The 16059-nt window shown below is 39.8% G+C and overlaps 2 protein-coding genes across 4 annotated transcripts in view; one reads left to right on the top strand and one right to left on the bottom strand.

Moving 5' to 3' along the window:
* LOC129708862 (ras-related protein Rab-21-like) overlaps positions 1 to 5072 on the top strand; it is a 19942-nt gene extending 14870 nt beyond the window's left edge. For both annotated transcript variants that reach the window (XM_055654901.1, XM_055654900.1), the window contains 2 exons: positions 1353 to 1441; positions 2192 to 5072. In XM_055654901.1, the coding sequence (XP_055510876.1) occupies positions 1353 to 1441; positions 2192 to 2325 (223 nt within the window). In that variant the 3' untranslated portion in view covers positions 2326 to 5072. The remainder of the gene's footprint in view (positions 1 to 1352; positions 1442 to 2191) is intronic.
* A 1742-nt stretch (positions 5073 to 6814) lies between these two features.
* LOC129708861 (nuclear transcription factor Y subunit alpha-like) overlaps positions 6815 to 16059 on the bottom strand; it is a 31949-nt gene continuing 22704 nt past the window's right edge. For both annotated transcript variants that reach the window (XM_055654898.1, XM_055654899.1), the window contains exons 9-10: positions 10705 to 10746; positions 6815 to 9120 (exon numbers count right to left, since the gene is read on the bottom strand). In XM_055654898.1, the coding sequence (XP_055510873.1) occupies positions 10738 to 10746 (9 nt within the window). In that variant the 3' untranslated portion in view covers positions 6815 to 9120; positions 10705 to 10737. The remainder of the gene's footprint in view (positions 9121 to 10704; positions 10747 to 16059) is intronic.

Below are 16059 nucleotides of genomic sequence, written 5' to 3'. Positions count from 1 at the left end.
ACCCTTGCAGTTAAATATTATTTTTTTTTAAAGGAAAGCTATATTGAATATCATTTGGTTTCCAGCTTATATTCATTCATTTAATAAATATATTTAATGCAGTTTCGTGCAATGCATTATTATTTTTCTTTGCAAAGGATGTTTAATTGTGGATAGAGTGGATGTGGAGAGGATGTTTGCACTAGTGGGAGAGTCTAGGACCAGAGGGCACAGCCGCAGATTAAAAGGATGTACCTTTAGAAAGTAGATGAGGAGGAATCTTTTTATTCAGAGGGTGGTGAATCTGTGGAATTCATTGCCACAGACATCAGTGGAGGCCAAGCCCGTGGATATTTTTAAGGTGGAGATTGACTGATTCTTGATTAGTACGGATGTCTGGACTAGGCAGAAGCGGAGTGAAGGCAGGAGAATGGGGTTGAGGGAAAGATAGATCAGCCGTGATTGAATGATGGAGCAGACTTGACGGGCCGAATGGCCTAATCCCACACCTAGAACTTATGAATAGAACATTGCCTGCTGACTGCCGTAAGCCAACACCCCTTCTCTGTTTTTTTGTCCCAAGTGTTTCGATGGAAAATACATTCTGTTCAAATGATAAGGCTGTTTGTCATGGTGTGTGTTTTACATAATTTAAAGACACTTATTACCACACAGAAGCTGATTTGTCCCTTAAATGGCAGGAATAAAGTAGTTTCCTGCCTCTTGTTGTGAAAATAATTGTAAACTTTTATAAGGAATTGTTACCCATATCAGATGTGGGATTCACTCAGTGCTGAGCTGCTAAATAACGAGTGCAAGATGTCTGATAGTAAGCATCGGCTGTTCAGCCAAAACGTTTCAATGGAACATTTGGTGGCGCAGCTGATAGAGCCGCTGCCTCGTAGAGCCAGAGACGCGGGTTTGATCCCGGCCTCGGGTGCTGTTTGCACGGAGTTTGCATGTTCTCCCTGCGACCATGTGGGGTTCCTCCAGGTGCTCTGGTTTCCTCCCACATCCCAAAGACGCATGAAATTGTAAGTCAATTGGCCCCTGCAAAATTGTCCCTAGTGTGAAGAGAGTGGATGAGAAAGTGGGATAACATGGAACTAGTGTTAAAGGACCTGTTTCCATGCTAAATGGCCCTTAAACTAAACATTGTGAATTGCTTTCAAGTAGTACGTGCAAGTTATTTCCAGTGCTTCACAATCTTTAAGTTAGTTGCATGCATTTGGGAATCCACTGGAGATGCTGCTTGATCTGAAGAATTACTCCAGCACTTTGCACTTATTTTGTAAACCAGCACCTGCAGTTTCTTGTATCTATTACCTTGGGTCATCTGCCTATTTGTACAGATTTTCTTTCCCTCCCCACAGGTATGCAGCATCAGTAGGAGCAAAACACTTCCACACCTCGGCCAAAGTCAACAAAGGGATCGAGGAACTCTTTCTTGATATCTGCAAAAGTGAGTCTTCACCAAACCCTGCGTCTTGTCAGGGAGTCAACTGTTGATAGAGGAATGGTTAACATGCAATATAGAACATTAAAGCACAGCAACAGGCCCTTCGGCCCACAGTGTTTGTGCTGGGCATGGTGCCAAGTTCTATTAATTTTATCTGCCTGCACGTGATCCATATCCCTCCACTCCCTGCCTATCCATACATAACATTTGAAGTTTAGTTTAGAGATACAACGCGGAAACAGGCCCTTTGGCCCACGGGTCTGCACCGACCAGCAATGACCGCGCACACACACACACGCTCACACACACACACGCGCGCGCGCACACACACACGTAACCATTTGTAGGTTAATTTGGCTTTGGTAAAATTTGTAAATTTTCCCTAGTGTGTAGGATAGCGCTAGTGTGCGGGGTGATCGCTAGTTGGTGCTGACTCTGTGGGCTGAAGGACCTGTTTCCGCGTTGTATCTCTATAACATCTGAATCTAACAACATCAAAAACAAATTGACTTGTTGCTGTCTGTTGAACTGTGCAAATATTGATCTCACATTTTCTCTTGGAAAGGAGATGCAAAGATAATTGGATGTAGTGTTTTGGAACATCCCGAGATTATGCAAAGTTCAATTTTTTTGAAGTCCCTTGCCCTGATTTTTTCCACTCCCCCTTCCCCCCCCCCCCTCTCTCTTGCTCGCCTCTTAAATGAGATGATTGTAACTTCTGAATTTCTAAAATGCTTTTCTCTCTTTCCCCAGAGATGCTTGAAGTTGCCCAGGCAGAAGAAGCAGCAAGAGATGGTGATTCTACTCGAACTAGCAGTGCAAGGCGAGGGATACAGATTATTGATGACGAGCCAGAGCCATTAAGCAGTGGAGGCTGCTGCTCGTAAACCACACCTGGCCATAGGGCAGAGAATGAGACTGCACTGAGTTGTGGAGCACTGGACATCAGTCTCTTATTAACAATAGTGACAGAACTAACCAACTGATTGGAGATGGCAGTTAAGATGCTACAGGTGTGTCCATGCTGGGCTGTTGACGACGAAAGAATATCTATCGCTTTACATGGCTGAAAAGCTACAATTATTTACACAAGTTCTGGCAGAAAGATTACTTCTGCAGGACTTCAAAGGAAAAAAAAACAGTGGTTGTTTTAGGAATGGGATCAAATGATGGAAGAAACAACATGTGTAGCCAGCGTATGCTCAGGATTTATGGCGCGATGGTAGCCTACCTAGACAGTAGGTCAGAGGATTACATCTTGTCAGTGTGTGTGGTGTGAAATTCCAACAGAATTGGGGCTTTAATTCAATATAATCCTTTAACTGATTGTCCTTGACAAGGATTGCAGGTAGCACATGCTAGGTGTTCTTGATGACTTGTGGTGCTTCTCAACTAATTGTGCTGAGCCCATCAGAAGCTGGTGAGATGAGTTGGCTAGCTCAATGCATGCCTTGTCGACACAGTGGGTGCTGCACTTGAACGGCTACTCGCTTGTGCACACGAGAGCTTGTTTTTTTTTCAATTGCACTTTAATTAATTGCATTTCTACATGTGCAGCCTTTTGGACAGGGTTGCTTCTTGAGTTCATGCCATTAAGTTTGACTGTTTCTTTGGTGTTAAAATAGCTTGCACTGTTTTATAAGAGGTACACGCACCATTAACCACAATATATAGTGTTGACTTCATTTAACATGTGTTATCAAAGTTCTGTTTAGATTTCCCCATCTTCTATCAGTAGACTCTCAAATAGCTGGCCCAGTCTCTAGATATGTTATAAAATATCCAATATCATTTTAAGTTAGCAAAAAATCTCCACTCCATTAATCACATTACTGCAAAAATACATTGGACACTACAGTGGATAAAAATGCTGGGGAAACTCAGCAGGTGAGGCAGCATCTATGGAGCGAAGGAATAGGTGACGTTTCGGGTGGAGACTCTTCTTCAGCATTTTTATCTGCCTTCGATTTTCCCAGCATCTGCAGTTCTTTCTTAAAATTTTGGACACTGCAGTGATTCTTGTAAACTTGTATAAAGGCTATGTTAGGGCATATAGGATCAAATTAAAACTTTTGTGCACAATGTAACCAAAGTTGTACTGATACTTTCTATGTTTAAGAAAGAACTGCAAATGCTGGAAATAATTGAATGGAGACAAAAACGCTGGAGAAACTCGGCGGGTGAGGCAGCATCTATGGAGAGAAGGAATTGGCGATGTTTCGGATCGAGACCCGAATCATCACCAATTCCTCTCCCCACAGATACTGTCACACCCGCTGAGTTTCTCCAGAATTTTTTGTCTACCTGATGTTTTTTGTTTAATGATATTTGTTTAATGTATTTATTGGCCCACCATGTGCAGTGATAAAATGACGAGTTCTTTGCTGTGTATCTTGAACTATAATTTTGGCCATGTTTATTCAAAATGGAAATGTAACCTAACTTCAGGCTTTTTTTTTTTTTTTTAATTTTGTTATTGGGCTAATTCTTTGTCTAAATTTCTCCTGTCACATTAAAATAAAATGATTAGCTTTTAAATTCCGCTCTGATGTTCACTTGTGTTAATGTCTCTTTGCCATAAACCTGGTGGAATGCAAAGCTTGTTTAAGGCAGAGGTAGATAGATTCTTGATTAGTACAGGTGTCAGGGATTAAGAGGAGAAGGCAGGAGAATGGGGTTGAGTGGGAGAGATAGGTCAGCCATGATTGAATGGTGGAGTAGACTTGATGGTCGACTGCCCTCATTCTGCTCCTATCACTTATGAAGCTTGCATCCGATAAAGGGTTTGTTATTTGTGCTTTGAATAGTTTAGAGATAGAGCGTGGAAACAGGCCCTTCGGCCCACCGAGTCCCGCTTATTAACACTATCCTACACACTGTAGGGACAATTTACACTTGGACCAAGCCAATTAACCTACAAACCTGTACGTCTTTGGAGTGTGGGAGGAAACTGAAGATCTCGGAGTAAACCCACGAGGTCACGGGGAGAATGTATGAACTCCGTAGACAAGCACCCATAGTCAGGATCGAACCCGGGTCTCTGGCGCCGCAAGGCAGCAACTTTACTGCTGTGCCACCGTTGCCGCCCAGTTAGTTGGTTGTAACTATTATCCCTGGAGATCAGACATCTCTGCATGGTATTAATTGAAATTAGTTAGCTTGAGTTGGTCTCCTGCTTTTACCTTTCTTTGCCAGTCATCTAATAAAGTAACGATACACCCGAGTCCTTGTGGATAGATTGGTTTGTGAACAATTCTAAGAATAATAGCGCAGATTTTCATGTGAGGACATTTATTTTTCACTGTCTGTCCCTCTGCTTACCATCGCCAACCCACATGCTACTTCTAGCTGAATATAGGATATTGCTAATATAATGCTATATGTGAGCATTTTAAGTCTTATCCTTGTATTCAACAACTTAAAATATTCCAACAGGATTATGATGTCTCATCACTTAGGATCCAGTTTCAGGGATAGCTTCTTTCCAACTCTCATTAGGCAACTGAACCATCCTCTCCAACTAGCTACCATCTACCTCATTGGAGCCCTTGGTTTATGTTTAATTGAACTTTACCTTGCACTAAACATTATTTCCTTTATCTTGTATCTGCCCACTGTAGACGACTCAATTGTAATCGGGGATAGCACACAACATTTTTCAGTTAGATGTGTCTCATAAATTTAGCCAGTGGTTTAGCATTGCAATGTATTATTCTGTTGCCCTTTTTAAACTTGGTCAATACATTAGGCACCAGATAATTAAGTTAATTGGCAGTTGATTAATCATGCAGGAAATGTTGAGGAGCAAAGCTTTTAATATTAAAGCCGAGTGGCTCGCGACGGCAACCATTTATTCCAACTTTCAACTGTTCTTTACTAACAAAAACATTATACTGTGGAGAATGTTTTAACAATTTTTTCATCTAACTAATACCACACCAAACAGCTGTGTTAGTATGTCGTTAACATTTGAGCAAACAAGAGTAATGCCATGGTAACCACCTCTTGTCTAGGTGATCATGGCCTATTGTTACGCCACATGCGTGTCAGTCAGACCTACCCCCTACTGTACTCCCTGTACACACATGACTGTGGCCAGGTTCAGCTCCAACTCCATCATCAAGTTTGCGGATGATACTGTGGTGGTGGGCCTGATCTCCGATAACGATGAGAAGGCCTACCGGGAGGAGGTGGCTGATCTGGCACTATGGTGTCAGGACAACAGCCTCCTCTTGAATGTCACAAAAACTAAAGAGCTGATTGTGGTTTTTAGGGCACAACATCCGAGGATGTACACGCCATTGGAGATAAATGGGGCTACTGTGGATAGGGTGAGCTGCTTTAAATACCTGGGAGTCCACATCACAGAGGATCTGACATGGACAACACGCGCGAAGGCAAGGCAGTTCCTTTACCACCCCAGACAGCTGAGGAAATTCAGAGTCTCTCTGAGGATCCTTCAGTGCTTCTACTCTGGGGCTGTAGAAAGCATCTTGTCCGGCCACATCCCAATCTGGTTTGGGAACAGCTCTGCCCAGGGCAGGAAGGCTCTGCAGAGAGTAGTGCGTTTGGCCGAACACACTATGGGAACTACACTCGCCCCCTGCATGACCTATGCACCAGGAGATGCAGATCTAGAGCCAGCAACATTATGGGGGACCCATACCATCCCAGCAATGGTCTGTTCCAGCTGCTACGGTCAGGTAAACACCTCCGCTGTCGTGCTGTGAAAGCAGAGAGGATGAGACGGAGTTTCTTCCCACAGGCCATCAGGACTGTAAACTATTATGTCACCAGGGACTAATTTACTGTACTAATTTACTGCTGTGTATTAAAAAAATTCTGACATAAATATTGATTCTGTTCTATTGTGTTCTATAGTTTTTGCACAATCCACAGGCATTGCCACTCATTTCACTGCACATCTTGTATGTGACAAATAAAGTTGACTTGACAGTGGGGAAACAGGCCGTTCGGCCCAACTTGCCCCTGCCCCCCAACACTAGCTGCACCTGCCTGTGTTTATAACCATATAACAATTACAGCACGGAAACAGGCCATCTCGGCCCTACAAGTCCGTGCCGAACAAATTTTTTTTCCCCCTTAGTCCCACCTGCCTGCACTCATACCATAACCCTCCATTCCCTTCTCATCCATACGCCTATCCAATTTATTTTTAAATGATACCAATGTTTGTCTCGTATCCTTCTAATCCTATCCATGTACCTGTCCAAGTGTCTTCTAAACGTTCAAATAATGAAAACTTGGGTTAGATGATTAAAATGCCATTTCCTTAACGTGCAGCAGAAAATAGAATATTTGTTCATATTAGACCAACTCGTAATCCAGCAACTATTGACATAAATGAGTCTTAAATTACTAAAATGATATGGTTTTATTAGCTGAACCATGTACACAGTACTTTTTCTCTACAGCTAAATTGAGATTCATGCTAACAAACCAAATGCTGTATATAAAAAATTATAAATCTGTAACCTATATACAAAAACAAGTTGCACTCGTTTCAATGCATTGGTTGAAATATTTATAACCTGCATGACATTTATAGTATCTTCAACAATTAAAAGTTCTACCTGATATACAAAGCCCTTAAGATTGAGTTTCAGTATTACCCAGTCACTGTAACGTTAATGGATGCAAGGGTAAAATGGCAATAGCTGGCTGGGTAGATTTTATTTTCTTATGTATGTGTGGAAAGTATTGCTTTAAGGATCAGAAACCCAAATTTGTCCTCTAATGTACTTTACACCTGCATGCACTTAGAATTTAAAAGTGGAGGTTTGAAAGACCTTTAGAACCCAATGTGAAATTGTAAATACTATTTCCCTTGCTATTCTGATCATTGTTGAGAGGTGTGATAGTTGTATTTGGTAGTTGTTTCTCACCACTTTAGTTTTGTGGGCCCATTTTTATAATAAATGGAATCAATTATCCAAAGTATCCGTTTCACTGAGACTTGCCATGAACTGGATATGAAATCTGATCCATGCCTAAAAGATTTATCTGCCTCGGGAGTGACAAATCCTTCCTAGGTTAGATTATAAGTCCTATCTTAACACCATATTTGTGTAATAAAGGGTCAGAATCAAGTGCTGCATCAATATCACAAATTTCACAGCCATCCTTGAGGGTTGCTCTTGATTCCTTACGAGCTGTATTTTGATCCATGCTAAGACTATAGCAACTAAATATGATTGTAGTCTGAGAAATTATGCAGCTTCAGTGTTACTTGGATCCAATCGTTAGCCCAAAGTTGTATATTTTAACATGGCATAAAAGCCTCAGAATTAAATGATTTCTCTTTTGAACTTGCATATAGTTCCGAGATGCTAAAATTACGCAATTTTTGAAAAAGGAATTGCATAAGTAGAAGCCAAATGCTGCTTTCTGAAGAGACAGTATACCATTTTGTATGTATTTAAATAATGGGATGTAACTTGCGTGTCAAAAATAGTATAACAGAACCACTTCAGTAACTGGTACAACCATGGCCACAGTGGAACTTTATTAAGAAAGAACCTCAGTTTTCCTTCCTCTCAAGAGGCGACCTACAAGAATGCAACCTTGTTGGCAACAGCCTACTTCTGCAAACATGCTAGTTTCACTCTTGCAGTGTTGCAAGACAATGGAAGCTGGCATGCAATGTAATTGAAGTGCACCACTGAGCTATCCTCGTTCAAGGTTGGACATCAAGCAGCAATAAGAACCATAGATGTGTGCTCTAGCTTCCCTCTGCTGAATGTTTAGTTGTGTCCAGGTTGAATTTGCCTATTTTAATACTGGAAAATCTGCCCTGCAGTGTTAGCTCATATTACACTTATTTACTAGTCTATAAACACAGCATCACATGTTTTAAGAACAAACCTCTTTAGTGCATTATAAACCATATATAAAGTAATGAATTGCACCAAACTCACCTTTTCTGTAAATAAATTGATCATCTTTCAAAATGGTCTACTGTCTCAGAGCAGTTTTTGCTACATTTTACAAAATATTTGCATCATATACAACAAATTTTCATTAAAAAAAAAGCAGTTATACATTATCTCTTAATTAACAAACACTGAAAAAAAATACAAATTCATGTGATTTTCATAACATACCATATGCATGAGCAACTCATTCCACCCCTCCACATCTACAAGAGGATACCATAAATCCACACATAATCCAGTCCCCCCCGCCCCCCCCCAACAAAGTCTGTCATTAACTTAATCAATTTACAGGACACTACTTCCCCCAACCTCCTTCAAGTCGACAGTTTCAAGTGGGTATCCCACCCCCCGTCTGTCTCAAACTAATACACACTAAATACCATCACAACTGAAAACTGTCTTCAAATTAGTTTCCTCCATTTGGTCTAAACAAAGTTATTCAAGATTCTTTTCTGTTGGTGTTTTTTGTCCCTGTTATACATTTTAAGTTTACATTTTTTAAAGTTCTGCAGCAAAATACACTTTTTTTTTGCAGAGAAGACTTTTTCATTATAAACCTCCATTTCAGTTTGAGGAATGCAGGACAGGCAGTCAATGCAGGAATAGTGGAGTGAGGAGAGACTGTCAATTTTAACTGGTTCTCGTTTCAAAACAGATGCATAAAGCAGAGATTTAGGCCACTCTGATCACCTGACCAATTATTTCTTCACTCTGCTGCTGGTGTTTCTGTGGAAAAGGGAAGAAAATGAACGATTGAAGAGATTAACAAGGCTTTGTAAACATTCCACCAAGAGTATTTATACATTTTCAGAAATTCTCCAACACAATTCATAACATTTGAGCTGATTTGAATGGTCTAAAGTGTTCAATGTGGAAAATGGTAGGTGTAATCAGTGAGAATGTCAATTTGCAGAAGATATTCTGATACACTCTATTGACAAGGTTTTCAGAAAACTGAACTCTTACCACCCTTTACATATTAATACGTTGTTCCAAAACTTCAAACTATGCTAAATCTATATATTTAAAGTTTCTTGATGGCAGTTTCTTGCAAGCATAGCATTACTGATCCTACAGTGCACGCCATGGGTCCTAACACATCAGCAAAAAATCCCATTTGATATAATCTTTTACTCCCAATTCTTAGCCCACTGCTTTAGACCTTGGTAGAATCAACAATTTCTATTGTCTCAATCCATGTGAAGACTTCTGCCTCTTCAACACAAACTGAAGACTGGGGTCCAAAGTCTGAACATGTCTATACACGGGAAAGTTCCAATACCTCTCAAGTGATCCTTGTTATTCTTCATCGTACACTTGTATTTTTCTGCACCATGTCTCTCCTCCATCTCTATTAACTGTGACAATCAAAATCTAACACTCAAGTACCCTATGCTGGAATTCATTTAAAACAACTAGGCTTTTGAACCAAAACCCACCATTCGCGATTCAACTGCTCCTTTTAAACATTCTGACCTTAATGGCATTTTGCTCAATGGCTATGACTCAGTCCTGGCTTTTGTCCAGGAAAGAAAGCTCTTACAGTTTTAACACTGAATGTTCGGTAATAGTGCAATGAGAGCTCTCCTTCATATTTCTTGATTACCAATCAAGATCAATTCATCATTACAAAATCTATTGAATTGCTAACATCAGAATAACATGATTCAGTATGCTGATCCATACAGCACAGCACAAAACCACAAGCCCATTGCTTATAGCAACAAACAACTTCCACGGTTCATACAAAAATCAAGGAGCTTCTTTGAAAACACAGAAGTCAGTTATGTGTAAGTTTAAGTGGATACAAGACTTGTCATCTTGCTTATATACATCAAATTTGACACAAAAATAATAGAAACAAAAGTTACTGACTGGAGTTAAGTGAACAATGAGATCTCAAACTTACTTGATGAATCTATCAAACAATATGACATAAGTCACCGGATAAAGAAAAGTAATTTTTACAAAAGAGATGTTGCAAATCGGAGTACTGGAACCGGCTACAAACAACTTTCAAAAAACCACAAGTCAATAATTAGTTGCATTATTGCAAAATGTATACAAAAGAAACCTAGATACATCATGATTGCTCTGCAAGATTGCTAATTCAATTAGGTTTTTTTTAATGGTGAGAAAGGTAATGCTTTAATGGTTTTAATGTGCAGAAACACTGATTTGTCCTTCATGCTTTACCATCAATTGTAAATTGACTGAAAATGCACCATAGGATGATGTTTGTTGAAGAGCAGGTTAGTGGAGTGTGAAGTAAGTACCCCACTCTTAAAGTGTAACAGAATAATACCGTACCTTTTTATGATTTTTCTCTAGCCTACCAAGAAATCATTCAGGCTGTTGAATAAATATAAATATACAAATAAATGTCACACAAATCACAGATGACAACCTTAAGGGTTGGTTTTCAATATGCATAAAGACAACTGTCAGTGGCTTTCCGTTTTTTAATCAGGATAAATAACCACTGGTAAAGAAAATACGTTGCAAAGCTTTTAACATTTTGAACTGTACATATTCAAGATGGGAAAGAATGACAAGTTAAAATTGTATTCTCACAAGAAACAAATGACAGGATAGACCTTACTTATGCAGCATTTATGCTCAAAAATGGGCATCACCACCTACAAGTTTGCAACATCAATTTGATGCAGGAGATCAGGCTCTCGTCAATAAAATCTGATCAAAATCATATAACGTTGGAAACATACAGCAGATCCGTCAGTACTGAAACTAAATTAATGTTATGGGTACAGGTTTCCTGTTTGAAAAAAAAATTGGCATCATTGCAAACCCCCTTTGAATCTCAAACTATGTCTGCAGACCATTATTGTGCACCAAATGTCATCATACATATTGGTGGGGTTATTATTGCACACACACACAGTGAGCATCCACCAGCCGTATACACATCATGAAAATTCAGCAAAGGATCGGACTTGCAATGGTTTTATTTATGATTTATATGATTTATCAATTATTTAGCTTCTTGTTGATTTGACTGTTATTGTTACAATTCTACAACTGTTACTTTGGTTTTTTTTTGTGTCGATGGAGTTGAGACTTCAAAGGTTACTAATTTCAAGCTTTTACAGTGACCAGTTGATGCCAAACGTGGCTGCTTTAATTGGCATTCTCCTTGGAATACAACACACATGGGAGTATGAACAGAATGTATTCAGAGCAAGACATGTTGTTGAAAAAGGACAGTGATGGTATAAACTCCTGAGACGAGTGCATGAGACACATTATTCAGGAAGCACAGATGCAGGCTGGTTATACATGGAGCTGGCCACTCATCCCACAATGAAAAGTGCATTATTCAGGAAGCACAGATGCAGGCTGGTTATACATGGAGCTGGCCACTCATCCCACAATGAAAAGTGCAATGGTACTGACTAACTTCAGTGGTTCTTCAAGTTAGCAGTCATCGTGATTGACGTACTGCTTTCATTGCAATTAATGGATAGAGGCAATTCCTTCATCTGGAGCTTTCCAAATCGGCTCCCCCTGAGAGCGAACACAAGAGCCGACTATAAATGACATTCCTTGTGATCCACCCTCATTATCAAGTACAGCTGTGAGCATTTTCTCAATCTGAGAGGCAGCAGAAATCACCGTGGAACTGAATAGAGGCTGGGCGGTTCCTGACAATAAGTCCGAAGGGTCTTGACCAGATACGTCACCCATTCCTTCTCTCCAAAGATGCTGCCGGTCCCGCTGAGTTACTCCAACATTTTGTGTCTACCTTCGATTTAAACCAGCACTAGCAGTTCTTTCCTACACAAGTTTCCTGATTATGTTCCTGAAAGTGATCAACGGCCACAATTAATTCAGGAGGGCATGCAAGTGGCTGTCTGAAAGCGAGTAAATGATAGAGTCTTCAGAATTTGACACCGCCGGTTAAAATCAATTTCTAGTCCTTATATAATTTATGATGCAACTGCAGATTCCACTATCCTTCAAGATGTAATTCTGGAGAAATAATACAGGACTGTTGTAAAATCATTCAAATTGATGCCACACTCATACTGTTCTCCACAATAGCAATACAGAAAAACGTTTGATGTCCAGAGCCGTCATGTGTAATCAGTTTGAGGAAGTCACGCATTCATTTGGTTTGGTATGCAGGGTGGAAAAAGTAGCTTGTGCCAGTCATGTGTTTCCCAGTAGTTATGAGAATATAATGCTTTGTTTGTTTAGCTCTCTGACCGTGTCTTTTTATTCACTAGCATTAACTTATTGATCAAATATTGTTGATTATCTAATTTTAATCAGTTTCTAATTTTACCTAGAACTATATACACTCAAGGACATGTACAGAACATATTTAGTTTAAGGCTCTGGATTCATCTTATGCTCTGATCCAAATAAATAAAACAGCAAGGATAGAATAATATTACCACACAAACACTGGCTGTATGATTTAAATATGAAGTACTTTTAAGACTTGATGGCAGTCGCTCTACACTTATCATTTATTTACTCCACTTATTCTAATAAACTAATAATTCAAGTTTCTCAAAATAATTTTGTAAAAAGTGCAACTTTTACATGTTTCTGTCTAATATAATCAAAGTTGACTGTGGCCTATTTTAGAACATTAATTTGTGGACAAGCCCTGTCCTTATCCGTAACTATTATAAAGTTAATAGAACTGTGGTGCTGGTTACAAAGTGTTGGCCATTGTTACTTGAATCTGTTGCCCTGCCCAATTCCCTAAGAGTAGCTCAAGCTATGCTCTCTCACTTGAAGGGGCTTCTACCTGTTCATATTGAACCAGAATTTGCTGGGAAATGTAGGCCGCCAGGTTGATGACAGCTACAGTCCTATAACCATGACGTTTTTGAACAGACCTCCACACCCCAATCCTACCTCGGTAACAAAAGACTACTGACCACCTCTTCCGCTACCACAAACTTGTTGTATAATTGTGTTTTTGCAATAATGTCTCGCTTTTTGCCATGTTTTTCTTTTCACTGCTGAATTTATGTACCATTTATGTTCTTGTTTGTTTGAGTCTAGGTGCAGTCAGGCTGCTGCAAGCAAGCAAGATTTTCATTGCAGACACAAACTGCAGATGCTAGAATCTTAAGCAAAGATAAAATGCTGGAGGAACTCAGCAAGCCAGGCAGCATTTGTAGAGGGAATGGACAGACGACCTTTTGCCTCTGGATCCTTCTTCAGATTCCAAAGTCGGAACAAGGAATTCCATCCCAAAAATGTAATCTCCAAGATGCTACCTGACCCGCTGAGTTCCTCCAAGATTTTTATTCTACCTGTAACTCACCCCACTTGTGCATATGACAACAAATACGACTTAACTTGAAAAGAAAGTCCCAGACTTGCTAGTTGAGCTCTGATGGCAAATCCTCGGTGGACTCTTGTGTCTGCTCCAATGAGTTCAATAACTTAGGTAGTGTTTAATTTTTGTAAGTTTTACTTATTAATCAATTAAAATAAACATACTTTAATAGTTTAAGGGATATTCAGCACCCTTAAAGGATTTGACAGATACCAACGCTGCAGTGGCAGCTTTGTAAGATGCCAAAGCTTTTTGTTAGCTGCCACATGGGTGGGACCTGCTCACATTGTTTGCCTTATGAAGCTACAGAACTGCACTCAACAAGTTCTGAGACATTGTTTCTAGCCCTTGACCCAAAACTTACAAAACTAATATTTTTAATCATGCATGTGATCTTCTTAATAGTTTTGGCTTCACCCTCATGAACAATTCAGCTTGGATTTTCAAATATATTATTTTCATTAAAACAAATCCAGTTTCTGGAAGGAGGACTAGACTAATCACCAAAAAGTTTAACTTTATGACAAAGATAATGTGGCCCAGAACAAATGAAGAAGTCTCAAATGTATGACTGTAGTATGCCTTCACTTTGGATATCTTAAAATGGCCAATTTTATTTTGCACTGAAAGAAGCAGATAAAATGTTCAGAATTTATTCTGCATGTGCAAAACTTGAGGGCCAGTAAAGTTAATTAGGAGTTGTGCCTAGTCCTTTACAGAACAAAGGAGTTTTACATATAGAAAAATGAGGAATTCTCTAATAAACTAGGCATCACGAGAAAACAGGGAATTATTCAATATGTAACCAGAGCCCATCACATGTCGTTTTCATATACTGCAGCTATTCCAACGTGAGAAGTCACATTCTCAACTGACATCATACCATAACAAACTAGATTAAGAAAAAAATTCCTGGATAAACAAATTTACTGGCTCAAAGTTATGCATTTCAACTTCACAGTAACTATTGCTACCACACAAGAGTTAAATAGCATGCTCCATCAAAGGGCATTTAGTGCATTAAATTTAGTGATCCAATCTAATTTAGCTATCTAATCTAATTTAACAAGAGCAACAAGACAAAATAACTATAAAAACAGTATTAACTCTTAGGGGAAAATAATTTTTCAAGTCAAAATTATAATAAAAGCTAAAAAATAAGAATTTGCAAAAAGATGCAAGAATTTGAGATTTAATATGAATTATCTCTCCCCTCTTCTCATCTCTGCCTGAAATCTAAGCTTATTCGTAGGCCCCCCTCGGTCATTACTGACCATGGGTGATGCATCCTAGTTGTTGGTTGCTTGCTCCAAACCTCGGCTACAGCAGCGTCGCTTACGATGATGTGTGGTCGGATGCAAGCCTAGGCGATGTCATATGGAAGACAGGCTGTTGCCCATGCAGCACGTCCCCCCTCTCCACGTCGCTGATCGTTCCAAAGGAACAGCAGGGCCATTACAGTTTGGCACCAGCGCCGTCGCAGGAGCTGCCAGAGCGAGGTTGTAGACAACAACAAACTGCCCTAGGGGCTCCGACTCCGGATTTTCTTGAGGTTTACTCCAGAAGCCTTTTCCATGACTGGAAATGGCCACAAGGCAATGGAGATTTTAAATCAGAGTTTGTCCTCTCCTAGATGGACTGCCTTCCCAGGCTGACGAGCACCATCTACCCGAGACTCGTGGGGGGCGGGAGCGTCTACCTTCCCGTGCAGGTCAATAGCACCTGCCCACTGATCATAAAAGCTTATTACTAATCACCAAACTTTTAACTTCATGAATTTTAACCAATTTCATGTTAGCATCATTCTCATTGCAGCTACCACCTCTACAGGCCAACTCGAGGGAGGGTAGGATCACTCAAGGGTAAAGGAGGGAATTTATGCTTGGAGTCAAAGGATGTAGGCAACATACTAAATGAGTAATTTGCTAAGGAGAAGAAGATGGATGATAGTGAGATCAGTGTGGGGCATACTAATATGCTAGGACAGTTTGAGATCAAGAAGCAGATAGTATTGTTTCTCTTGAAAAGCATCAAGGTAAATAAATCCACAAGGCCTGATGACTATTGAGTTATTGATAGGTAAGGGAGGAGATTGCAAGGGCCTTGATGAAGATCTCATCTAACTACAGGTGAGGTCTTGGAGGACTGGAGAGTAGCCAATGTCTTTCATTTGTTGAAGAAGGGAAGAAGAGATAATCCAAGAAATTATAGGCTGTGAGTTTCACATCAGTGGTAGGAAAGCTATTGGGGAAGATTGGAATAGGATTTACTGGCACTTGGAAGAGAATTGGAATAATTTAGGATGATCAAAGTCTTCCATAACTTCGAGCGAATCTATTAAAATC

Source organism: Leucoraja erinacea, chromosome 24 (genome assembly GCF_028641065.1).
Source record: "Leucoraja erinacea ecotype New England chromosome 24, Leri_hhj_1, whole genome shotgun sequence".
Classification (NCBI taxonomy): domain Eukaryota; kingdom Metazoa; phylum Chordata; class Chondrichthyes; order Rajiformes; family Rajidae; genus Leucoraja; species Leucoraja erinaceus.
This window is presented reverse-complemented; position numbering and strand designations above follow the sequence as displayed.